Here is a 27730-nt window from a genome sequence, read left to right on the forward strand (position 1 = left end):
TTTTAATAAGAGCAATAAATATTTTTATTTGTTTTTATTTTTAAAGTTTCAATACACGATAATTATCATGTCAGGAAAACCTCACAAGTTTTTTCAAACATGACACGAACTCAATAACGTGATTATATATTGACTAAATTAGATAATTAAGTTCAACTGAACTCCCAGATCATTATCTTCATAAACAAATAAACAATAGATTACAAATAATTGAAACAATTAAGTAACCAGAGCAGTATAATAAATATCTTAATAAACAAATAACAATAAATTGAATTTCAATTAAATAGAATTCCTTATTGAATGCCGTAAATGAACCTGCACCAGCGAACGATCCAATAAATGCAGAACATGTAGAAAACGAAGGCCACGCCATAGAATATGCCTCCAAATATGGGCCCTTCCACAAATCTGTTAATGAAGTTCACTTCTGTGGTCTTCAACATGGTCTTGAATAATTCTTCGGCCAGTTCAGCGCTACACTTGCAGCGTATTCCATGGTTTGGAAATGAATGATCCACCGTCAACTCCATGAGATGGATCCTAGTGTTAGGACATTTCGCATTCTGCTTGGCTATGATTGCCCTTTCAAGATTTCTTCTCACCTCCATTAGTCTTACCCCTCCGTCAGGATAGCATTGAGCAAGGAAGTCCCTATAAAGTATAGAGAAAGTTAATATCTTAAAAAACATATTTAAATGGGTTATTTTAATTTTTAGAATCTTATTATTTTTGAGTTTAGTTTGAGAATCTTATTACTTTATAAGTTTTCCCCTATATATTCAGTATTTTCAAAAGTTTCTAAACAATTAGAGTAAATCTGGCACCTAAAAAGGTCTATGATTTTAAAAAATCCATATAGATGTTGTTTTTTGTCAGTTATAGTGGTCTATGAGGAAAGCTTAAAAACAAAAATTTGTATCCCTCTCTGTAGCCATTTTTTTAATTTAATTTTCTGGCTACACAGTAAGTGAAACACAAAAATGGATGTAATTAAATTTTCTTTAATTTATTTTCAAGAGTAATCCTGTACACCGAAGAGCCAAAGTTAGACGGCGTCACCAAAATAAATAAGTTTTTTTATTGAAACTTTGATTTAGTTAATTTTTTTTGGTATTTCATTTTTAGAAATTTTGGAAAATTTAAACTATTAATTTCTGTGGTACAATATGATTATGTTCTTCTATATGATTTTCGAAATAAGAAATTGTTTATAATGTTGTAATATCCTCTGTATTTTCATTTACATATTTAATATACCCTGTATATGTCAACATATTATTATGATCCAATAAAGTATTAAAATATCGCTGTACAATATTGTACATATACGCAAGTATATCGACATCATAATTTAAAAATATCGATATTATGCATGTATATTGCAAGGCGGCAACTAATTAATAATAATAATAATAATAATAATATGATATTGATATAATTATTGATGTCCTTAGGATATATAAAATAGATGAACGCATTGTGACTTTACTGGAGAGCACAATGGCGATATGGAGAACAACTATGCATCTACAACTTCCTACTGGAGAGAGTATTGAGACAAACACAATACCGATCCGTAAGGGTATATTCCAGGACGACTCTCTGAGTCCACTTTGGTTCTATTTAGCCATGAATCCTCTATCATCTCGACTCAATTCCACCTCTTACGGCTTTGCTATTAAGAAGAATAGTAAGGAAATCGCAAGAGTCAATCATTTGCTCTATATGGACGATCTAAAGCTAATGGGTGCCACTAGTAATCAACTGGATCAGATGCTGAACATCGTGGAGGAATTCTCTGCTGATATCGGAATGAGGTTTGGGCTGGATAAGTGTCGTATTAACAACATTGTACAAGGAAAGATGCAGCCGGGATCCTTCGAGATGCAGGATGGCCAAACATGCCATGGAAGAGGGTGATACATACAAATACCTGGGAATGGTGCAGGCAGCGCGAATAGACCACCGAACAATGAAAGATAAACTCACTGCTGAGTTTACAACAAGAGTAAAGCACATAGTGAAAACGAGCCTCAACAGTAAGAATCTATTTAAGGCATTGAATACGTATGCCTGTACAGCACTAACATATTCCTTTCGAATTGTGGGATGGAGCAAGACGGACATCCAGAACTTGCAACGGAAGGCACGAACATTATTGACTAAGGCTCAAAAACACCACCCTCGATGTGCCACAGAAAGAACTACGCTACCAAGACATCAGGGAGGTAGAGGATTGGCAGACATTGGCAAACAGTTAGACCGACATATTTCAGTTCTGAGAAATTTCTTTCATGAAAAGGCTAGATCGTCCGCTCTGCACCGTGCTATATGCGAGGTCGATGACTCTACACCTCTGAAGCTGAAGAATCGCGAAATCGAAAGTCACCACATCACTGATGAAGAAAAACATCGATCATGGGCACAAAAACCACTGCACGGGAGACACGTCAACGAGGTTAGCCAGGGACATGTCGACACCAACGCGTCGAACTACCGGTTAGCTTCAGGACAACTGTTTCCCGAAACGGAAGGTTTCCTCTTGGCCATACAAGATCAAGTTATTCCAACTAGAAACTACTTGAAGTGCATTATTTCGGATCCTTCAGTACAGAGTGACAAATGTCGATATGGATGCCAAGTGACAGAATCCATATAACACATAACGGGAGGATATCAAACGTTTGCCCAAACTGAGTATAAGGCACGTCATGACTGCGTGGGAAAAATACTGCACCAAGAACTTGCAGTTAAACTGAACCTCTTGAGGACGGACAAAGTTCCATATTACAATTATACTCCAGAGCCAGTTCTTGAAAATGGCGAGTATAAATTGTACTGGGACCGAACTGTTCTCACCGACCAAAGAACTGTCAACAATAGACCAGATCTTATCCTGGTGGATAAGCGACTAAGGAGAACCACGCTGATTGACGTTGCTATACCTAATAACAAGAACCTTCAAGAAAAATACAACGAAAAGATCATCAAATATCGAGATCTTGAAGGGCAAATCAGACGGCAATGGGAGATGGAGCATGTTCAAATAATTCCGATAATAATCTCGTCAAATGGACTTATACCAAAAACCCTTGTAGAGAACCTTAAACAACTGGGACTAAGTGAGCACCACTATAAAAACATGCAAAAAGCGGTGGTACTGGGGACAGCACGGGTCGTCAGAAAGTTCATGGGTACAGAAGACCGAACACCATCCAGAGCCCGACAACCTGGAAAGGGTCCCCTCAGAGCTTAATCCTTTTGATATCTTAGATATCTGGGATAAGTGAATGTTCCCCGTAAAACGGGAGTGTGATTGCCGCAAGGCAAAAATTATAATAATAATAATAATAATATTGGTATAACGCATGATTTTCTGACCTGTCAAAAAACTCTGAATTAAAATATTAACTTACGGGCTATTTAGCAAAGTGGTGACTGCTTCAAAAACCTTAACTTGATCTTTGAGTGAATACGAATTCATATCAAACTTTCTTCCGCGTGGCATTGCGATTATTTTTCTTGTTTAGATCAAATTAAATTTAACAATTCTGGAACGAGGCTCGGCTAGACGCAAAAACCAAAAAGGACGCTAAATTTTTTATTTGACAGATGGAGTAAATTTGACGTTTGGATATGAGAGGTTAAAGGACTTTTATATTGGAGCTCTTTGCGGTTGCGCCATTAATAAGCAACTAAAATAATTGGGCCAATAATAAGTGAAAATAAAACCCCAACAATTTCCTAATTATTTTAACGATATAGGCAACGCTGCGAAAATCAGCTATTCTTCGTTTTTCCGGATTGACGCAAGTAGGCACACCGCACGATATCTCTGGAGACGCGTGGAAGCTTAGCCAATGCTGCCAAATTAGCGGTTTTACCACTAAATTTGTTTTTTTTTAATACATCAGTGAGATTTTTAGGGTGATAAAATATAGCACTGTCAAACCAACTGTAGTCGGGGTAATATGCCATAGAGATCACAATAGAGATGAAGTTAAATGACAGTCTGACAGTTGATGCTTAATAAGACTTTTTACACATGCTGCCAACTTTAATTAACAAATCCAAATCAAAACCACAGCATACAGAAACCAGCAGTCGCACTCCGCTCGAAAATATAAGCGAACTAATAGCATCTTTAGCCATGCCATTATATGAACTTTTTGTTTTGAAATTACTCAAAGAATGGTCTCTTAAATTTATGGTACATACCTAATTAACTTCCTGCACGTTCTTTTCTTCGTTTCTTCTATATCGTCGTTGGTAGATGTAGAAATGCGAGGTTTATTTTTGTTTAAATATTTTGTTAATGTATGAACTTTATTAATATTAAAAAATAAATATTTGTACTATGTAGGTATTTTTATTTTACAAGATAATAATATCTAAAAAAATGTTTAAGTCCGGCTCTAGCCAAGGCAAAAGCCGCGTGGACCGTGGCAAGTATCAGCGGCATCCCTACTATAAGCAACTATGCCGCGCCTGCGTTAGTACACATGCAGCGAACTCGCTTATTCAAGCCAATGTATTTTTTATTGAAGTGCGACTGCTGGTATCTTTATGCTGTGTCAAAACTATTGAAATATATGTTAGGTCTGCTTTGATTGTCTTAAACAACTTGATGGTTTAGGTACAAGGAATAGGTTGTGGATGTATTTCAGTGACATCATCATACTGTATTTTTTTGTAGTCAATCCGTCATAATGCTTATCACATAGAACACCTGATATTTTTTCATTAGGTGAACAAATTTAGGTAGCGGAAATTCTAGAGTAACCAAGATAAATAACTTATTTTGTGTCAATTTCCAACATGATTACTAATACCTAAGATACAGAATGCCTAACTACAGAAAGAAGTTAAGAAAATAAAATTGATTAACTGTGGTACTAAGTACAGAACAGTGCCTGAATTTTTTCAAGCACGAGGAATCTGTTTCTTACATTTGGAAATAGCTTTGATTGCTTCTTCACAATTAGAATCTTTATTTATTAATCTGAAATTATTGTAATACTTTTAGGTTGGATCGAATAAGGTCTATCAATACTTTACATTTGATTTTTTTGTATTTAGAAGTAAAGAACTTTAAGTTAAGTAGAGCGAGTATATAAAATACATATCTAATTAGCAATAAAAATTATATTAAACTATTTATTAGTACATTAGGATGGGTATCGACGTCTGGCTAACTTAGATCTGAGGTGTGAAAATCATATATCGAATATCATAATCGAATATCTAAGTCACAAGTTAAAAAGAAGAACGATAACGTTTTTCGTACTTTCTTCTCGAACAACTACTAGTGAAGCATTATCGTTCTTTCTTTAACTATGAATTTCTATTGCATCCTAATGTATGGGTATTGCGAAAGAAATTAGCCAGTGGTATATATAATAATCTATACTCTTTACAAATTATTGATATTTTCGTTATGTTCTAAAATAATTGCAATGCCTGTTTTGAAATCTTGGAATCAAAACTGTAACATCAGTAATTTGCATGATGCATGTCTTCTTCATTTCTATCTCTGATAGTTTTCATAAAAAAGTAAGGAATAACGAGTGTTTTGGTAAGTACATACTCACAAAAGAACACCAAACTACACCAAAACACTATGTACACATTTTATTTATGTAAATACAATAAAAAAAAACTTTTTAGTTCTATGTTTTAGTTATTTTGTAGATTAGAATAGTTGATTTAGTTACTAGATAGAATTTACTTAGTTGAATATTTTACAGGATATCGATTAAAATAACTTGTTAAATGGCCAAATTCTTTCAAGAAAGAAGATGTAAGATTTACTAATTTGAGGCAAAAATATCTTATTAATATCCTGGTCAGACTAATATAATTTTAAGACAGTTTACATATACGGGGTATCTGTCGATGGAAATTCTTTAGTCTAAAGTGACTATAAAATTAGGGCCTTGGTTTGTGGTGACGTTTTTTTCTGCTAATAGTAGTAGTACAAGTGGTAACCAAATTTGTACTAGGACTAGTATCTTTCAATACTTTTATATAAAAATAGCACAATTAATTTTATTCGATAAGATGAATTGTTCTATCTTTTAAATTTTGTTTTTTATTAAATTTTATCCTAATAGGCTATCACAAGTTTTTCAAACACTTCCTCAATAAAATATACAGAATTAAGAATAAATGATTTAAATATTGAAAAAATAAAATGTGAAAATTTATACAGATTTGAAGAGAATGAAGCAAAGTCCGCAAATGACGGTATCTTAACGTGTATTAAAGAAAGAGCGGTAAATAATTTTTATGAAACCCAGCATACAATGAAAGGAACGGTAATAAATGTAGTGACAAACGGATAATGAATATCCGTTTACGGTACGATGGTCATTACATATTTGTGGAAACATATCCTCCGTCAATGTGTATAGTATAGGATAATAGTATGAGTGGGTCGGTAAGATGGCAGCTATTTGAAAAGTAAAATTTCTGCTTTGCCAGGCCCAGAATTAATGCTTGAATAGTGACAGAAAAAAATTATATGGTTGCCCGAATCTGAAGAGGAGGAAGCTAATCTTAGAGTGTTGCCTGGGAGTACATAGAGTGCATCTTACATACTTACTTACTCGGTAGAGCTACCAGCCACTGATTGGACTTCGCTGAAGCAAGAAGTTATCTCTATTTGTCTCGGTTTTTTGTAGATTACAGGCCATTCCCGATGCCTATTTTCCGGAGGTCCTATGTTATATCATCAAACCACCTTAATCTCGGTCTTTTAAGTTGTCGTCTTCTTTTTTATGCTCTGTTTCATATTAAGGGGATCATTCTATCATTTGGCTGTTTTAGTACGTGCCATATAAACCTTTAGGCCTTTATGAGGTTAATTGAAGATCAGATCTGACTAATTAAATATTTTTTTAAGCTTCAGTAGGTTTGCGTATCTTGGTTTTTTATCGATCCGAAAAATGTTCTGAGCAATTTTCTTTTGAATCTTCCAATCACTTCCTCATTTTTCACTGTAAGAGTCCAGGTTTCGCAGTCATACATCATCACGGGTCTTATCACGGTCTGGTGCGTTTTGATTTTCATTCTCCTGATCACGTATTTGGACTTTAGTATATCCTTTAGAGCGTATAAGCACCTGTTAGCTTACTTTTGGTAAATTTGGACCCTAAGTATTTAAAATGTTTTATATTTTTAAAGTCCATGGTCATATTTTGTCCTTTCCTAGCTCCGCCTACTCTTAAAACATGCATATATATTGTTTTGACCTCGTAAAATAGTTCTTTTACTTATATGACGCATTAATTGTCGGCATAAACTAGGAGCAGGTTTGATCCACTGGTCTCGAATACCTGAGATTCGAGTTTTAACTTCTTTTACCGCTTTCTATTATGCGATATTAAAAAAAAGCACCTGTTGGGGCTTAAACGTAGTGAACTTTCCGAGTGAGGGTCTAGGCATGCTTTATGATGATCCTTCACAAGTTAAATCATTCTGCTAGAATATTGACATTCATGGAGGGCACACACAAATTTAAAATGTTTAGAGCAAGGGTCAATAGATAGCTTTCAGAGCAAAAGGCAGTACTTAGTGGCGTTGTTTAGGGTTTAGTCCTATTTAAATGCTAAAATGCGGATCTAGATAAAAAGTAGCAAACTAATAGTCAAGCCTTTAGAGATGACAGGAAGTTTTACTGCAATCCGTTGACTGATTTTGACAAATTCTTAGCCGACATACGAACCGTAAAATCCTGAACTGAAAACTGGCCTATAAAACTCAACACCGACAAATGCACTATTCTGCATATAAGAAGAAGCAACCCCAAAAGTTATTTATAATATCAACAGCACAGATATATGAGCTGTAAATGAGCAAAGAGACTTGGAGGTTGTAGTAACGGAAAACCTGAAGACACAGAGCTCTTGGAAAGAGTCTGAGTCACACGATGATTGATTTCTAAAAACACTATTCAATTTAACAACTCTGAAAAAAAAGATAAAGAAACTTATAAAATCTTCCAGGGCAACTATTATGGAGCTGTAAAAGGCACATTTAAGTTACCAGGAACAGACAGGACCAGACAGCACTTCAAAAAACTTTAAACAGAAAAATTTACTATCCTGCAAAGAAAACACTTACTTATCAGTAGAGTTGTTAGTACATGGAACTCTCTTCCAGAACTTGTTGTGAGTGCAGACAATAAAAAGATTCAAAAGCAGACTAGACAACTTCCATAAAAAAAAAACATTATTGTGGCTAACATTTAACGAACACAAGCCTTCGATGCAACCCACTTATCCCTGTCGGCAAATTATATTGCAGAAATATTGCAGGAATATTACATCTGCAATATTGCGTCTTGCAGTAATGTTTTAATGTCCGCTTTTTTCATTGCATCCGCAACATTGCTGAAATATTATAGGAATATTTCATGGAGTATGTTACTGTAATATTGCATCAATGTGCTGTATTGTAGTAATACTCACGTAATATTACTTATATCTTTCATTTATATTGCTGCTATATTTTATATTGAATTTGCAATATTGATAAAATATAAAAAAAATAATATTCCATTCTTATAATATGTAATGTAATGAATAAGTTAAAGGATTTATATATTGGGATAGAGTCATTTATTATAAAAGAGGAAAACATACAGGAATTTGTATTTGATAAATATACAGTGCGAACGTAAAGGTTGGAATAAATTCATTTCAAATTCAGGGGTATGTTCAAAAAAAAAACGCTCGGACATGTCGATTTTTATTTTTAACTGCGGGTTTTCTTACTATAATTTTATGTATACAGGGTGGCCCAAAAATAAGTTACGGTCATCAACGTAATTTTTTAAAATGTAAATACCTATTTTTTATTTTAGATTTAGGTTCTACATCAAATTCTAAGTACATTTCATGTACCATGTCCTATACCTAAACTCGACCGTTGACGATTGAACACAATAAAAGGCTATTTTTGGAAGAGTTATTTATATCAAGCAACCTATCAGTTATTGTTTGGTTATTTACATTTGTGGTTGGTGTTTTTGATTGTTAACATTTCACAATTTGTTGACATCAAATAATTTTGAGTGAATTTAGTTTGATTTAGATGCCTAAGCAAAGTTTTGCTTGTGTTAAGTTTATCAAAAGATAGAATTAAAATTTCAAAAAATGGTACGTCTTAGTGGTGAGCGAGAGCGAATAGAGATTTTGATGATGATTGGTTACAGAAACAGGATGCGCACTCAGATGGAAGTCTGTGAAATTTATCATGCCAAGTATCCTGATAGGCCACGTATATCTCAAAGTACTGTCAGTAAAATAGAACAGAAATATCGGGATTTGGGTCATGTCAGGGATAATTATACGAAAGGTCGGTCAAGTATATCAGAAGAGAAGCAACTAAATGTTTTGCTGGCAGTTGAAGAAGATTGCCATAAAACGACTCGCAATATTGCGTTAGAAAATCAGATATCCCAGACATCCGTCGTTAAGTATTTAGGTATAAATAAATTGCACCCTTACAAAGTTCAATTGGTTCATGAACTAAATGAAGATGACCCAGATAGGCGTTTAGAATTTTGTGAGAGACTTATGGACTTGTGCCATGCTAATCCACAATTTTCAAAAAAAATTGTATTTTCTGATGAGGCAACGTTTTGTCTTCATGGTAGTGTAAACCGGCAAGACTGCCGATATTGGGCTACTGAAAATCCGCACTGGATGATGGAGTGCCACAGCCAAGTCCCTTAAAAAGTAAATGTTTGGGCGGGGGTGATTGAAAACAGGGTTATAGGGCCCTTTTTCTTTGAAGGATACTTGAATAGTAAGAAGTATTTAGAGTTTTTAGAAAATGACTTGGTTCCATGCCTTGCCACGTTATACCCCGATCCAGAAGACCCGGATATATTAGATAATTCCTTATGGTATCAGCAAGATGGAGCTCCAGCCCATTACACTCGTCCCGTGCGCCAGTACCTGGATACCGTTTTCCCTGGACGTTGGATTGGTCGGAGGGGTGCAATTGAATGGCCGGCCAGATCGCCGGATCTGACTCCTTTAGATTTTTTTTTGTGGGGGTATCTTAAGTCCAAAGTTTATGTTAATCGGCCAAACAACATTGAAGACTTAAAAATTAGAATAACGGAAGAAATAAGATTGATAGAACCTTCTGTTATCGATAACGTTTTACAAGAATTTCAGCATCGACTGGGATATTGCCAAGAGGTTCGTGGCAGCCATTTTCAACACTTAATAAATTAACTAAAATATTTTTATGTATTCTTGCTTGATATAAATAACTCTTCCAAAAATAGCCTTTTATTGTGTTCAATCGTCAACGGTCGAGTTTAGGTATAGGACATGGTACATGAAATGTACTTAGAATTTGATGTAGAACCTAAATCTAAAATAAAAAATAAGTGTTTACATTTAAAAAAATTACGTTGATGACCGTAACTTATTTTTGGGCCACCCTGTATACATAAAATTATAGTAAGAAAACCCGCAGTTAAAAATAAAAATCGACATGTCCGAGCGTTTTTTTTTGAACATACCCCTGAATTTTAAATGAATTTATTCCAACCTTTACGTTCGCACTGTATATACATCTATATGTATATAGTAAAAATGTATGCCAGCAAACTAGCAAATCAGTATAATCCCTAACAAACCGAAAAAGTATTAAGTCCAAACTTTAGTTAAAACCTACCACCGAAAATTATTTCCATGAATGAACAATGGAATTATAAATTAAGTCAAATTACCAAAAGTCGAGTGAATCACAACTTTAACAAAGATGCCATTAAGGTCGGTAAAAATCAAGAAAAGGCTGTGAAACTGACTGTGCTTGCGAATCACTCACTATCATGTCATCGAGTTAGCACCGTTTACCACCCGAAAAAAGTTATAGAGTAGATAAACATTATGAAAACAGTAAGTGAATCATTCTTAGATTTTAAATCTAATAATACAATAACATGGAAAAACTTGATTCCAATGTAAAATGATGCAAATCTACCATAATAATGTTTATTTTATTAACTTTATCCTATTCTACACAATGCCTTCCAAAAAGTATTATAAATTTGGTTCTATAAAGCTTTTAAAAAGTATATTTTTAATTATAAGTTTCATGTCAAAATAAGGTTATTTTAGAAAAAGCTTTTTTATATTAAAAAAGACATAGAAACTGATCCTTATAAAAATGTAGTTCTACTCTGGTCACAATGGCGATATAGAATACGAAAGTCGGAGTAAGATTGTTAACCTGACCACCAATAGTATGATGATACAGAGATATGTGTATATTGCAAGACTTGCAAGTGTGGACAATGTAGAGGTTTTATGCCCTAATTATACTTTGGTGACATTAGATGTTTTTTCTTGCCAGAGCTTTGCTTGCTGATTTAAAAGCACTGTTGCTTTATTAACCCCTGATTTTAGAGCTGTATCAAATTCTCCTCCAATAAATCATATCTGGCAGCCATTCCTGGGTCGCTACACTTAGTGGGCTTTCAGTTTACTGGCCCTGGTTTGGACACTCTGTAAACTCTGAGCCTAGTCATTAGGGAAAGTCAGATAAATTAATATCCAGAGAAGAGGTAATACTGTTGGCAAAATTATCTATTGACGTTTACGGCGTTAATAGGTGTATTTCTCACCAGGACCTTGACCAATGCCAGGTCAGGCATTGTTCAAGGCCGACGTCAAACTATTTGACATGTTTCATTTCATTTCATCCTCTCGCGTGGAGATTGTTAATAAATAAAACATAATGTCTTGTGTCTTCCGTAGAGTCACTTGCTATATCTATTTGAACATTCATGTCATTAAAACATTCAAAAAACTGTGCAATGGAAAGGAACTCAAAGGTCTTGTTTCCCTCCTTCGTGTTGCAGTCGGATGACATGACCCTATTATGATATGCTCTAATATAATAATCCTAATATAAGAGTATATAAGAGGAATACAAAATGGAGGTTACCTAGGCCCACATTTATGTCACTTAAATGTTATAACATACACGTTTAAATGTTATGAAGAATATAAATATTGATCAAGAGAAACTCATCGAGTATTTTCTATAATCTCAGAGAATTTGCAGCAATATTTTCTCGTTATTGAAGACGTCAAAAGTATACTAGCATGCTGCTTTTATGGTAAAGAATTAATGACCATTTTTTTTATTAATAAGAATAAGTTTTTTTAAAAGAGGTACAGTTCTTAAATGTAATGACTTTTGGCCATTTAACAAATTTTATTTAATAAAGCGTACTTTCAGTCATAATTCTTTCGTAAAATCTGAATTTCTTTTTAAGTTTAAATATCAAACTAAAAATAACTCAAACATTTTAAAAATTCGTTTGTCCTCTCTAGTACTATTCCTTAATAGTACCATCAATAAGCAACAAATAATATTTTTCCATACATTATTAAGAGAATTGGGGCAACACGTTTAAAAGGAGAGGACGTTCTTATTAAGATATTGTTAGAAAGAAATTAAATAACATCCTAAAAGTTTTTATAGATTATACTTTCAATTGAATTTTCTTATTTATATTTTTTTGGTTATTCAGTTAACTTAAAATTCCTTTATTTCAAGAAAAGTTTCATGATATATTCTAAATTAAAATGCATGCCATCTTTCTACCATTTTGTTAACAAGTTTCCAGGTTTATATAGCCCAAGCAAAATCACCATTGATAATGCACTACTACCAATTTAAATAACAAGCATCTGGATTTTTAGAACTCTGAACCAAATCTAACAATGTGTTGTCACTGCCATTTTCTGATTTGATTGCTTTTTTTTTTTTTTTGCTTTTGATGATTTGATTCTAAGGTAAATCATCCCAGGTAAACAGCAGAGCATCATTCAACTGTTATGCCTTCATTGGAGGGCCTAAGGCCATTCCTACCTTTTAATCTTAAAGGTGTCCGATGGGCGAAATATTTATTTTTATTTATTTATCTTTATTTTCCAACAGGCCAGAGAAGAGGAAAATCAAAATTAGCAATGGTAAACTATAACACACAAAGTACTAAAAACTAACCAAAAAAACTATACTATAGACTCAATTATTCAAAGAGATAACATCAACCTAACCTACAATCACTGTGTAACAATCCTCAAGATCACTTGTAAAACTAGTTGCCTCAGAAAGCATTAAAAGATCTTACAGGTGGAAGCAATTTGTATTGTTGAAGTTTTTACACATAATAAAAATAGGATCTAGATATTTAACGTTGGTTCTAGCACGGTCAAGAGCAAAAGTAATATTTGTTCTAAAGGAAGGGCACAGCACCTGCAAAGAAATATGACCAAGAAGAGTTGGAGAATCTATGTGACCATTGCAAGCAATTTCCAGAAGAATGCCACAGAGTGAGTCTCTCTCCTCAAAACAAGAGCTAAGTTCAACCAAGATAACAGACGTTTGTGATTATAACCACTAACCGGATAGGCACAATCCTCTCTAAAAGTAAAAAGTACCTTTGCATATATTTACGGAAATTAATATGGCATTCTTAAGATGTATACCAAACCAGAGATTGCTAGGAAAGAATTCCTAGGTCCGTAAACCATTTCGTTCTGCATACAGTGAGATTGGCAATGGTATAGTTAAATATTATTGGAGTTGTGATTCTATGATAAGAGATAACATAGCAATTAAAAACGTTAAGGCTTAGATGATTGCGATCACACCAATCCTTATCCAGGTTAATATTGCTTTGCCGCAATAAGCAATTCATCTCGTCCGTGACACGCCAGAAGATTTTCAAATCGTCAGCATAGGCTAGTTTGCAGCAAGAGATACTTGAAATCACGTTATTGACATACAGGTTGAATAGCAGTGTACCTGGATTTGACCCCTGTGGAACTCCAGAGGTAGGCATAAAGAATTTTGAGTTGTAACCTTCAATATCGACAAATTATTGACGACCAATGAGATAGGATGATAACAAAGCAGTTAACAGTTTTCTCAACTTTTCCAATAAGATCTAGTGATCTATTTGGTCAAAGGCTTTACTGAAGTCAGTATACCGGGTGGTGCGTCGCCGAGCGGAACATAGGAAATCCCATGTAAATTTTAAGAGGGTCAATTAAAGTCAATTAATCTTCAAAAAGTTATCTTACATTTTTTCTATAAAATGTACAGGGAAGTCAATAATTGACCCCCTTAAAATTCCGCTCGGTGACGCACCACCCGGTATATTATATCAACTTGACTTTTTTCATCAAGGGCAGAGGAGAGAAAGCGGAACAAGGTACAAAGATTACTTATTGGTTATATTTTGGTAAAGAAACCATGTTCATCTATCGATAGTTTCGGTTGAACTGAAGAAATGTAAAATTGTACATGATTATTTCAAAGATTTTGGAAAGTTACATAAAATAGATAGGGGAGAATAATTTTCAATATTCTGTAGGTCATCTTTCTTGTATATGGTAACTTGTATGTTGTAAGTACTTTGGCAGTTTAAATAAAATAAAAGGAAACTGAGAATAAAAGGAAACTGGCTAGTTCTGAGGATTACGTTAAAAAGATGTTATAAGGGGTTACACAGAATAAATGCAATCTTTAGCTATGAAACCGGGAATTTCATCTGGGCCAGCGATCATTTTGCCTTTTAATATTTCATCTGCAACTGCAATTTTATCAGCAGAAATTGACGGGGAAACTTCAACATAATCCGAGGAATAAGAGTAAGAATAGGTTTCATCTGCTCGATTAGAATCTTTATACGCAAATATACGTATGCAAATATTGAAATAATATTGGCAGTACCCCCACTAAAGACTGGCTTCTCCTTGCTCTGAAGGATCAAAAAGAGAGAGGGTCCTTAGAGATTGCTTCTAATGACATAGATTTTGAATGCCTCTCGAGCTTAATATTTTATTGTTTTGTATTAAATTTGTGGCGATAGCTATCAGTACGATTACTAACTATTTTTAAAAATATTGTTAATTATGCTTCAAAGGAGTTAATGCACCAAAGGTGTTGTTAAGGATATCATAAAATTCGCTATAGCATGCATCAACATTTTTACGACATACCACCGTAGACCAGTCAATATTAGATGTTACAGAAGTGGAAAGTTGGCCGTCCCAAAGTTAAATTGAGGCAGATTGTGTTTCTATATTGTGGTATTTTAAATGTGAGGTAGAGAAGCTTGCACAGAAAACATCAAGGCAGGATGATACAAATCCTCATTCTTGCTGACTTCAATGACCAAACCACGAAATATTCCGTTTATGTTCGGAACACGGTTGTACTACTGTTTGAATCCATGATTTTCAGAGGAAGAGAGAAAATATTGGGCAAACGCGCGTAGGACATTGGACATTTTTGACATTGCATCTCGAAGTAACTGCAATGTTATAATTAACCTGGGCTTATTAAGCTTAGGTCATCCCAAACCATCCCTCCCGTAATAGGAGCAGTTTCTGGTTCAATAGGAAATTCCAAAATGCGCCGTCGTACATAGAGGTTCTTCGACTATCTCGAAACCATGATCTTATTTCAGTATTTGTCACAATTTGCCCTTGCAGTACATTACTGTGACCTCTTCACTGACGAAAAATACCGGCTCATATTTCTTAAGCTATTGAGGATGGTTTATTTTGAAATGAAAGCACTGCATATTAGAGAGAAAGATAGATGATATACTGAATATTCAAGAACTACAACCTATATCATCTTATTGACAAAGCTTAAAAGACATACCTACAATATTAAGTTCTATAAGATATACAATAAAACAATATAGATGTATAGAACTCACAAGGACAGCAGCATTTAACAATGACAGAAATAATACAATTGTTAGTCAAATTACAGAATCTTAAAAGCTTAATAGAGACTAGATGCTACTCGAGATTAAACAAAAAATATTCATCAACAGAATAAAACGCATGGTCAATTAAATGGTTTTTGCACTTCTGTCAAAACATTTTCAAATTCCTAATACAACGAACGCGTAAGTGGTTATACATTTTAATGCCCATATAAATAATGGTGTCCTTTATGTAACTAAAGTGAGGAATAGGCAAACATAAATCATGTTCCTGTCGTGTTTAATAAGATCTGCCATTTAAAAAAAATGTTTGAACAATATACACTATTTCCAAAACAAAAAGAGTTGCTAGGGTGAGGATTTTATTTTCAGTAAATTGTTGGTTGCAATGGGAATGTGGATAAACCAGACACAATGACCCAACAGCCCTTCTTTGTTCTACAAAAAAGCATTTAAAAAGCTATTATGTACAGAAACCCCAGAATGGAATACAGTATTTTAAATGTGATTGCACCAAGGCAAAATAACTAGTTTGTGCAATAACGGGACCAAGTTCCCTTGCAGTTACCTTTACGCTATAGCAACCAGGAGCCAGCTCACATGGGAGTCGAATTTTAACGTGTAATCTATGTTTAAGCACAGATGTTCAGAATCTTTAACAACCTTCAAAATTTTAGTCTCAATGGCAATACTTTCCAAGCGCATATCCCTTGGGTTAAGAGCTGGTTGATTAGCATCACACCATTTTTTGAACGTCAAGAGCAATAATATTTTGCAGATCGACGCGGTTGTTCACGTCCAGTGACCATAGCAAACGCTTCAATCACTCCTGAACTATCAAGGTTTAGCAAATCATTGATTTAAATCAGGAAGAGAGTTGGGCCTAACACAGACCCCTAAGGAATACCACAAGTACTGATTTTGCTACCCGATGCTCTGCCCTTGATAGAGACCGACTATGTCCTGTCTGATAGATAATACTTGATAATACTTAATCCATGCAAGCTCACCTTGGAAGCCATACTTATTAAGCAAAGACAGCAGTATTCTGTGACTGACATAATCGAACGCTTTTTATAAATCAGAGAACACCGCTGCCGCAGACATGCGCTGGTTCGAGGATTTAAGAAGAGTCCTCGTAAAGTGGAATACAGAATCTGCAGTGGTGTTTTGCTATTCAAAGCTCAACTGATTTTTGCTTAAGATGCTGAAGTCAGTAAAAAACTTTGTGATCCGTATGTTAACTAGACGTTCTACTACTTTGGACAGAGTGGAAGGTAATGAAATTGGTCTATAGTTCTACGGATCACGAGAGTCACCACCCTTGTGAACGAGTATTATATTGGCAAACTTAAGCCAAAAGGGAAAACTTCCTCTAGCAAAAGAGGAGTTAGGGGGAAGTACCAGTGCAGAAAGAGAATTTCCAGGAAGATCTTTTAGGATTTTTAAGAAAATACTATAATATCCTAAAGCGTTCTGATTTTCCACCATATTATCAATAAAATAATTAAAGAATAATGGCCTAAGCACAGATGGTTACTTAGTTTACTCAAAGGTAAACTACCATCCAACTGACGAAAAGCTTTTGTAAAGTCAAAGTAGTTGACATCAACTTGACCATCGATATTTGTGGCTTCGGCAATTTTCTGAATACCATAAGATATATTATGAAATCGAAACTCGAAAACCTTACAGAAATTACAAATAATAGATGCAGGCCTATCACGTCTATCACCTTTTTTAAATACAGGGCATACTTTGGAGACTTTCCATAAAACAGGGAGAGAGCATGTAAGAAGACAAGTTAAACAAAATAATTTAAGCCTTAGTGAAAATATGTCTGCAATCTCTAATAATAACTGCAGTAATGAGATCCGAACCAGTTGTAAATTTTTGCTTCAATTTATTTAATGCTGCGAGTATCTCGCGAGTGAAAAAGATCTTGGAAAATAGTCCGCAAAAGAATGTGTGTATTACAAATCTTTCAGTTATATTACAAATTGATTCTTAATAGAATTCCAAAATTTATTCCGGTTATTTGCAATATTATTTTTAATATTCACTACAAAGGGTGTCCTATAAATATTGTTAACAAATTTCTTTAACAAAAAATGAGATTAACTTAAATTTTGCTAAACTATTTAATTTTTGTATCCAATTTTTGTATCTAAGTTTATTTCATAATGATTATATTTGATAACTCTTAAGAAAATTGGTGCTCTTTACAAAAAGTAGTGCATTATCTGCTTATCGTAAATTAATCATAGTAAACGACATACGAGGTTTGTTCCAAAGTTCAGAAAACTTATTTAAAATAGCCTTTGCTGTTTACATGTCACGGCGCTGAATAGCTAGAGAAATTATTTCATTTGAAATGACGGTATGTGGATATGACTGGTACACATAAGTTACACGATCAAAAATTGCTGAAAATTCATCATTCGAAATATATTATTAAGGAGGGAGTATAGGCTCCCAGAAAAACCAAATTTGGAAAAGTTTAACTTTAGTTTTTTAACGCTTTTGGTTCGTCGAGGGAACTTGGCGTTTGCTACACGATATCGACCACCTCATTGACCTATACTTCTCATCGGTTTTTAACCAACAATTGCTTTTAATACATCGATCACTGCCAATAATTTCCTGAATTGAAATCGTGCGACTTTTAACAAACACAATTTTTTAAAAACAGCATTTGCCAGTGAAATAACAGCTTGAGGACGTAAATGGTATACAAAAGACTTGTATCACCATTCTAAAATGGTGTATACTATTTCTTAGTGAGAATTTAGGAAAAATCCATAGGATTCAAAAAATGGCTGAGTAATAGGGTTGAGTGAAAACGGCATCGAAAAAAAAATTCCTTAAATCAGTTGACCTATATGTGAAAAAGTTGCCTAGTATAATGGTCTATTCTAGAAAAAATAAGTGGCTTAAAATATTGCCATCTTCTACTGCCCATTTGACCTTGAAATTTCATTAGTTAAAGAAAATATTTTTTATAGCCGTGATGCAGCTCTTCGCTTATTTTTATCAAAAATCTGTTATTTTTGATAGAAGTAACCCAGAACTCACCTCGTGGAGGTAGCTGCATATCGAGTTCCACCACCCTCTCACCCTTATTTGTACTTTTGTGATTAATTTTCATTAAAAACTTGAAGGTATTGACTTTTTGACTCGAATACTGGCAAACTAGCTCTAGAAGCAATTCGTGCTCTTATAAATCAATCCCTTGCTGTATTTCCACATACAGCAACTGACACTTTTTTTTTTTAAATCAAACCTATTTTCTGAAACCAATTTCCTGTTGGTTTGCTGTTTTCCTACACTTGAATAATTTTCTGAGACCTCTCACTGTTTTGCAACCAACATAGCCAATAAGAGATTTTCAGGATGACCAACATAGCCGTTCCTTTGAATTACTGGGTCTATGATTTTTATTAAATCTTCTGGTAAAAATCTTGATTTTTCAATCATACCAAATAGATGCTTGCTCCCATGACGACATAATGGTTGGATTTTGATTGAAAACCATGTGGTGGCATACACTTTCATGACATATTCTGTTAGAATACTTATATTTTGTGATGGTTTCTCTGTGGAGACATACATTCGTAAAATCCGGTTTGCGGTCGTAAGCCATTTGGAATGAGCCATTTTACCAGGATTCCTTTTCGACAAGTTCAAAGAGATGTTACCTTTTGAAATGGCATTACAAATTTCATATAGGTATTGTTGGTCGGTGCTAAGTTGATTAGCACTAATTTCAGGCAAAGTAATTTGTATCCTTTTAAAATTTGTAGGTTGTAAGGTTTCTCATTTTTCTAATTGCTTTATCTCGCCACGAAATCCTTTAGGGGCCAGTGGTTTTTCCGTCCAAATGTTGCAGCAAATGTCTTAAAGGTAGTTCGTTTACATGTAATAGGCAAACAAACCATTGTAGGGATCGATTTAGCGAGAGCTCAAACTGTCTAATAATTTCATTCTTATTACCAGTATTTACTGCTATACTATCACAACCTATAGCCCATAAATTAGAAATGTCAAAATTATGCTCCAAAAATTCTAGAATGCTTCTCTTTATACTTTGCGAATTGCCAGATGCAGGTGTCAAATGACCAATGTATTTGGATCCTGGTTCTGGAACTAGGACTATATGCTCCTCAATCTTCGTTTTGTTGGACGAAATTCGTTCTTCATTAGTTTGAACTAACGTTTGGTCTTTTCTTCCATCGAAATATATTCCATATACGAATTCAGAACCTTTTTCTTTATCTTTTCTCTTGAGGTCAGATCGAGATTTTGCCCTTTCTCTTCGAATTTTACTGCGGTCGACAATTTTTGATGAATTCTCTGTAGTAATTATTCCCTTATCTTTTAACTATCTTACTTTAATCTTTGTTTGCCTCGTTGGCACTTAGCCGGCGCAACGCGGTGTCAAAGAACATGTAGTATTGTTTCAGGGTCGTTATATTGAGTTGCTGTTTGGTTCTGGGAATCTTTTGTAATACCTTCTTTACGTAAATATCCAGTAATAATTACTAATAAGATATTATTAAAAATAATAAAAAATTATATATATATATATTTTACTATTGGGAAAATTCCAATTTTTAAAGCTGTTTGGGCAGTAGAAGTTTTAGGTTGATTGAACTGAGATTTTTTTTGGTGAATACTGGTAGTAAAAGGCAACTTTTCTACACATAGGCTTTAAGGAATTATGAAAAAAAAATTTCGCTCCAGCCTACTGAGTAATGCATTCAGAATGCAGAATTGCAGTAAGAATACAAATTTCTTTCATTGAGATCAATGTTCAGTTCAAACTTTCTTAGTCTAGATAGGTCTAGCACAGGTTAAAGTTAGCAACCTAAGTTCTTTATAACTGAAGAAGTGTGTGCTAAGAAGAGTTTTTAGAGTTTTATTCCGCATTCCATTGCTGATCATCGAACAGATTCAATTTCGTAACGTAAATTGCTGTCAGACTAAGTTTATTCTCAAAACTTTTGCGGACAATAATGACTTAACAGTTTTCAAAAAGCAGCACTCTAGGTTGACAAGTTTAGCACTTCAGTTAATACCTCCTAATAAAGCCTGTTATGGTCCTAGTTTAAGAAAATATCAAGATGTCAATGGTTAGTGAATATCATGTTTACTTGTACTACTCATTGAGTTTCCCTGACTGTGATAGAGTTCCTGTATTATTCAGCGTCGTTGAAATGATATATAATAGTGGTACTTCAACATATTAAACTTTACGCCATAATAATTTAAGATTCGTGATTTAAAACTGTCTCTAAAATCTACTTCCAGTTATACCTTTCAATTCGGAATAATTAAAATAGACGTTGTCATGTGTATATTACAGTAATTTTTATTATCCTGAAAAGATTTACATCATCCACCAGTTCAACGTCCCTAAAAAAATTAACGTTTGCCCAATTTTATTAATAATGTATAAAAAATAGTCCAATTAAATAGAATCTAATAAATTATCTTAGCTTATTTCTGAAGTTTTTCTTAGATAGTTCATGTAGGTATTTTTGTAGAATATTTTAGGGACCTATTTAGAAAGTACAAGCTTTAGAAAAAAAAAATAAAACAAAACTTTTGAAACTATTTAATATAAAACTGTATTCTGAGATAGTTTGCCTTAATGATTCATTTTCTAACCAATCTTATTAACTTTCAGGACAACTTCATCAACGTAGGTTTTTTAAGACTTTTTCGCGCCGCCAGGTTGATAAAACTCCTTCGTCAAGGATACACGATTAGGATTTTACTTTGGACATTCGTTCAAAGCTTCAAAGCTCTTCCATATGTTTGTCTTCTAATAGCAATGCTGTTCTTTATTTATGCCATAATTGGGATGCAGGTACAAATATGTTTCTATTGTTGTTTATTTTTGAAATTATTAAAGTGAAAGATTTTTATGTTTACTTTTCACATTCAATCCAATTTAATAGGTTTTCGGAAACATTAACCTGCCCAGTGAATCGATAACCCGCCACAACAATTTTCGAGACTTTATACAGGGACTTATGTTACTATTCAGGTAAATGTTTTTTAAGTAGCAAATAACAAATTTTTTATGAAATTTATTCCAGGTGTGCAACAGGAGAAAATTGGCCTAGTATAATGCTTTCATGTGTAAAAGGACAAGACTGTGATCCAGATACTGGCAAAGGACCCAAAGAATGTGGATCCAATTTAGCATATATGTACTTTGTATCATTTATCTTCTTCTGCTCCTTTCTGGTAAGTACTAATTTGGTAAAACTACATTTAAAACCTTGAAAGGCAGTAGCAAAACTCGGATGTATATATATAATATTAAATATATTAAAAGCTTAAAATTTTTTTTTGCTACTATCGTACTCTGGAAAATTATTATATCATCTTAATAAAAAATACCCTGCTCTCACCTAGAATTTAACCAGGAATATATATTTATATTCTTATTATTATTTTTTTTTGCTAAACTTAATAAGGGATTAGATATTAATCAGAAAATCATATATCGTAGTATTTTTTCCCATTCATTAGTGTAAATTAAAACAATCGCAAATAGTCAAAAAAAATTATGTACACACTTCACTACAAAAATGCGATCACTCACGACTACGAGAATATAAATATTCTTATAAATATAAGATATATAAATTCTTCGGGATACTTTTAATCCTTGTTCTGTATCTGAACCTCTTTCCTTCAAACTAGTATCCTACTGATCAGACTAGGTCTACAGGGTGTTTCAGAACTATGGGATCAAACCTCTAGGGGTTGTTCAGTGCAATAGTAGAATCCATTTGAGTATAGGAACCCATGTCCGGAAATGTGTCACTACGCCACTACTACCCTAAGACGCGTTTAATTTTGAAAAAATATTAATTACCTAAATAGGATCTGATGCATTTATTTTTACCTTTTGTATATACAAATCTTAAAAAATTTAAAAAAGAAAGAAAATTTTTAGAAAATTTTGTATATACAAACAAAATTTTCTTTGCGTAGTACGCGTGTTTATGATTAATATAATAATAATAAGGAAGTAAAGCCTGTGCGAGTGTTTTATGGTTAACAGATTTTTGTAGAAAATCTAAGTATTGACCACTCCTAATGGGTAAGTGATTTGCTATCACTTTCCTCATACATATTCAACCCAAATTACGTGGTTTATTTATTTGCCTAAATATACAGTAGCGGCCAAATGTAGAGAAACTTTTAATTTTTTAAAAAATTAATTAATAGGTTAAATAAAAAGTTTTAATTTCATCACTAAATCATTGGGTACCTTAAGTTACTTATAATGATATAAAAATAAACACATTCTTTAACACATGACGAAAATACCTAAATATTTTTCATTTTTTTGCGGCCATAAGTAGAGAAACTTTTTTTCCGATCATTCCTAAACAAACAGTTTTTGAATAAAGAGAATAATATTTTAGTCGTGTGTTAGTATTAGTCGAGTAAGATGCCACGAGGTATTCATTTGTCAGTTCAGTTAAAAGAACTAATTATAAAAAAATATCAAGATGGATTGAAACAAAATCAAATTGCAATTGATTTAAAGCTTAATAAAAGTGTTATATCTAAACAAATCAAGATGTACAAAGAACGTGGAGGTTCTTTAATTAAACCTAAGACCGGAAGGCCGCGAAAGACTACTCCTTCAGATGATAAAGTAATAAGAAGATGTTCCCAAAAAAATCCTTTCTTTACTGCCGTGGATATTAAGAAAGGAAACCCTTCCATTTCACTATCCATCCGTTCCATAAGAAGACGCTTAGGCGAAGGAAACCTCCAAGCCAGACGACCGGCAAAGAAACCATTCATTTCCAAGAAAAATCGGCATGCTCGTTTAAAATTTGCTAGAGAACATTCCACTTGGACTTATAACCAATGGAAAAACATACTTTGGTCCGATGAAAGTAAATTTAATTTATTTGGGTCGGATGGAATAAAGTATGTAAGGCGTCCCCCACATCAAAGATTCAATCCTAAATACACTAGGCCAACCATAAAACATGGTGGAGGTAATGTCATGGTATGGGGTTCTTTTTCTGGGCATGGACTAGGTCCGCTAATAAAAGTTGAGGGTATTATGGACAGATATCAATATTTACAGATCCTCAAGAATCATATGATACCTTACGCCGAAGAAAACCTTCCACTAATTTGGAAATTTCAACAGGATAATGATCCTAAACATACAGCTAAAATTGTTAAAGATTTTTTTGCGGAGGAACAGCTCAACGTTTTAGCCTGGCCTCCACAAAGCCCCGACTTAAATCCCATTGAAAACCTATGGGAACAATTGGAGTTAGATGTTAGGCGTAAATATCCCGAAAAATTTAAAAACAAAGAAGAACTGTTTTGCGCATTATCGCAGGCCTGGCAGGAAATACCAGAAGAAAAAATTGTAAAATTGTTGCGAGTCGATGCCCAGAAGATGTGCAGAAGTTATTAAAAACAAAGGTTTTGCTACCAAATATTAGGTTTATTTTAAGTATTTGTAATATTTTGCTTAAGTTTCTCTACTTTTGACCGCTTAAAAAATTAAAAAAAAATTTTTTGTGGGTTTATAAATAATTTTCTTATACACTAGTTATTTATTTTTTATGTTGTATTTGTGTTCCACCTAAAACAATAAAATATATTTTTAAAAAGTAATCTATCAATATTTTTTTAAAAATAATCAAAAGTTTCTCTACTTTTGGCCGCTACTGTATGTTCTAACAATGTTCTAATTCACACACATTGGGCGATGTCCTTGTGTGGTTTCTGCAACTTGGCGGCGGGCTCGTCTCGAAACAAGCCGCCTATAGGCTGTGCAGGTCCCTGTCAGCGACGGTACCATGCTGAATGCATGCGAATACCGGGTGACGCTATAAATCTTATAACTACGGTTCCCGGATTGAGTTGGCGTTGTCCATCTTGCCGCCACTTTCCACTGGATGATATTAAAAATACCATCAGAGAGTCCATGGAGACTGATATCTCCTCATTCAAAGAATCCATCTTGCAGATTGTTGAAGATAAACTTACCATTCTTCAATCCACCGAAACTCAACCAAGTCACGTACGCCGACGCGCTAAGCAACCAAAAGAGGAAGCTTATCATAAAACCCAAAAATGCTGAACAACATAACAGTCATACGAAGACGGATATTTTAAATCGCATCAAGCCATCCGATAAAAATATTACCTTCAGTCATGTTAAGCACATTTCAAATGGTGGTCTTCTTGTTACGATTGAAGCGAATAATGCAGACAAAATGAAAACTTTGGCCAATCAGAAACTCGCTGAAGAATATGAGATTCGTGAAATTAAAGCGACTATGCCATTAGTACGATTGGTTGGTCTATCTGAAGATTACTCTAAGGAAGTTCTTAAAAATCATTTAAAATCTCAAAATAAGTTTATTTTTAATAATACATCTAGGATGAGCGTTCTTAAAATATGGCCTACTAGAAAAAATGCAATTATCTTCCAAGCTGTTCTGCAGTTGGATAATGTTACATATAAGCGGTTGATAGATCTTAAAAAAATCGTTGTAGGTCTCGACAATTGCATTATTTATGATTCAACATCAATAACACGCTGTTTTAAATGTAACAGTTTTGGTCATTCTGTGAAATTTTGCAGGGGTGATACAGTTTGTCCACTTTGCGCAGGGGCACATGAACTTAAAGCTTGTTCTGTCGCAGCGATCGATAGTAATTACAAATATAATAATTGCGTTTCCATAAAAAATAAATATAAATTAAATATTGCAGTTAATCATGCAGTGTGGAATTATTCTACCTGCTACGCATTCAAACAAGCCAATGCGAAATATAAATCGGATGTGTTTGGGGGCACCCTGTAGCAATTACCGAGGACGGACATCGCGGCCTCCTCCTCTCGCGACACTCGTGAGCGTCATCGGCTGCAGTCGGTTGAGGAATCACAGAGCGAATGTACCACCGACCTTCGTATATTCTATCAGAATGCCAGGGGACTTCGTTCAAAAACTAAGTTGTTTTTTAACGCGGTTGTATCGACGGACTTCGATGTTATTGCGATATCGGAGTCTTGGCTGAATGATGGCATTTTTTCGTCAGAACTATTTCCAAATGAATATTCGGTATACCGCTGTGATCGTAACTATGCAGAGATGAGAGAGAAGAGGGGTGGCGGTGTTATTTTCGCCGTGAAGCAAACATTTACAGTCATTAACTTAAATTTAAAGCTACCTCAAAATCTTATTAATATGGTCGAGATTGTAGGAACTAAGTTGATTCCTTGGTTTTCTGTCTTGTTTATTATTTTATCATATATACCGCCCGGACTCAACTCCCAGGTATATGAAGATATTTTTGAATATTTATCTACTTTAACCTATTTATATAATCAAAGAGTACTTGTTTTGGGTGACTTTAATATCCCCGAGTTTACTTCTTATTCAGTTAATTCTGCCTCATCCAGTAGACTAAGTCAGTTTATTCACCTCTTGGAATTTTGCGACTGGCATCAAATTAATTCTATTAGGAATTCAGGTAGGATATTGGATCTTGTCATCTCGTCTGATTCTGAGCTTTGCACAGTGGAGGGTTGCTCTGATTCTTTGGTGGAGGAGGAAGCAGTTCATCCATCTTTACTCATAAGAATTAATGACGTCAAGAGCAAGAAATGTAATACTTGTAAAGTAGAAAATATTTTCTATAATTTTAAGAGAGCTGATCTTAGAGTTTTATATGATAGCTTCCTCGGAATTGATTGGAGTGATTTGGGAGTCGCTGGGGATGTCAATAATGCCCTGGAGCTCTTTTATCAAAAAATTTATTCCTGTCTTAATGAGCTTGTTCCAAAAACTGTAAAACGATCACGAACCTATCCGCCATGGTTTATCGCAGAGATAATGAAATCCCTAAAAGAAAAACATAACAAGTGGAAAAAATTTAAACGTTTTGGTCATCTTCAAGATTTAGCCAGATTTAAATAATTACGTTCTAAGATTAAAAGAGATATTGATCTGTCTTATAAGCAATATTGTAGAGGGCTTGAAGATGAGTTAAAAATAAAACCTCATAATTTTTGGAAGTTAAATCAGAACTCAAAAGAAAATAGCTCGTTACCACAATCTATGTTTGATCAGAGAAGAGAGCTGTTAAGTAGCCCTCAGGGTGTTGCCAATGCATTTGCCGATTACTTCCAGAGTTCTTACACTACTGGTGAATCGCCGCAAAATAATATTGATATAACTCAAAAGCCTTATGTACAGTCCATAATTTTGTCTGATTTCACTGAAAATGATGTTTTACTAGCCTTAAAGACTATCAAGCCAAAATCAATAGTTGGCCCTGATAAAATACCAGCTTTTCTCTTATATGATTGTGCTTGTATTTTTGTTAAACCGTTAACAGTTCTCTTTAATCTGGCTCTAAAACAAGAATGTTTCCCGAACCTCTGGAAGTCATCAAAGATAATTCCAGTACACAAAAAAAATTATAAAAATCTCATCGAGAACTATCGGCCAATTACAATACTCAACAACTTTTCTAAATGTTTTGAACGTGTTCTTCATTCGGCCTTATTTCCTTTAATGAGGGGTCTTATAGATCATCGTCAACATGGATTTATGAAAGGTAGATCTACCACCATAAACTTAGTTTGTCTTACAGAACATATATCTGAGTCAATAAATGCCAGGTCACAGTTTGACATTATTTATACAGACTTCTCGAAGGCTTTTGACTGGATCATGGTATTCTTCTAAATAATCTTGACCAAAACTACGGTTTTTCTTCTCACCTAATACACTTTTTTAGCTCTTATCTTACGGGTCGTCTTCAGCACGTGGAATGTTATGGCCGTAGTTCGGCTCAGATAGTTGCAACGTCTGGAGTTCCACAGGGCTCCATATTGGGGCCGCTCTTCTTCAACACATTATTTTATTA

General features: G+C 34.1%; 1 protein-coding gene and 1 long non-coding RNA gene across 16 annotated transcripts in view; one reads left to right on the forward strand and one right to left on the reverse strand.

The window, feature by feature from the left end:
* LOC126741664 (voltage-dependent calcium channel type A subunit alpha-1) overlaps positions 1-27730 on the forward strand; it is a 771245-nt gene that overhangs the window by 648634 nt on the left and 94881 nt on the right. For all 15 annotated transcript variants that reach the window (XM_050448203.1, XM_050448189.1, XM_050448197.1 and 12 more), the window contains 3 exons: positions 21477-21659; positions 21751-21839; positions 21892-22042. In XM_050448203.1, the coding sequence (XP_050304160.1) occupies positions 21477-21659; positions 21751-21839; positions 21892-22042 (423 nt within the window). The remainder of the gene's footprint in view (positions 1-21476; positions 21660-21750; positions 21840-21891; positions 22043-27730) is intronic.
* LOC126741676 (uncharacterized) lies at positions 225-3921 on the reverse strand. Its single transcript, XR_007662269.1, has 2 exons — positions 3420-3921; positions 225-654 (listed from the first exon to the last, which is right to left on the reverse strand). It is a non-coding gene; the product is annotated as an uncharacterized LOC126741676 (long non-coding RNA).

Source organism: Anthonomus grandis, chromosome 10 (assembly GCF_022605725.1).
Source record: "Anthonomus grandis grandis chromosome 10, icAntGran1.3, whole genome shotgun sequence".
NCBI classification, from domain to species: domain Eukaryota; kingdom Metazoa; phylum Arthropoda; class Insecta; order Coleoptera; family Curculionidae; genus Anthonomus; species Anthonomus grandis.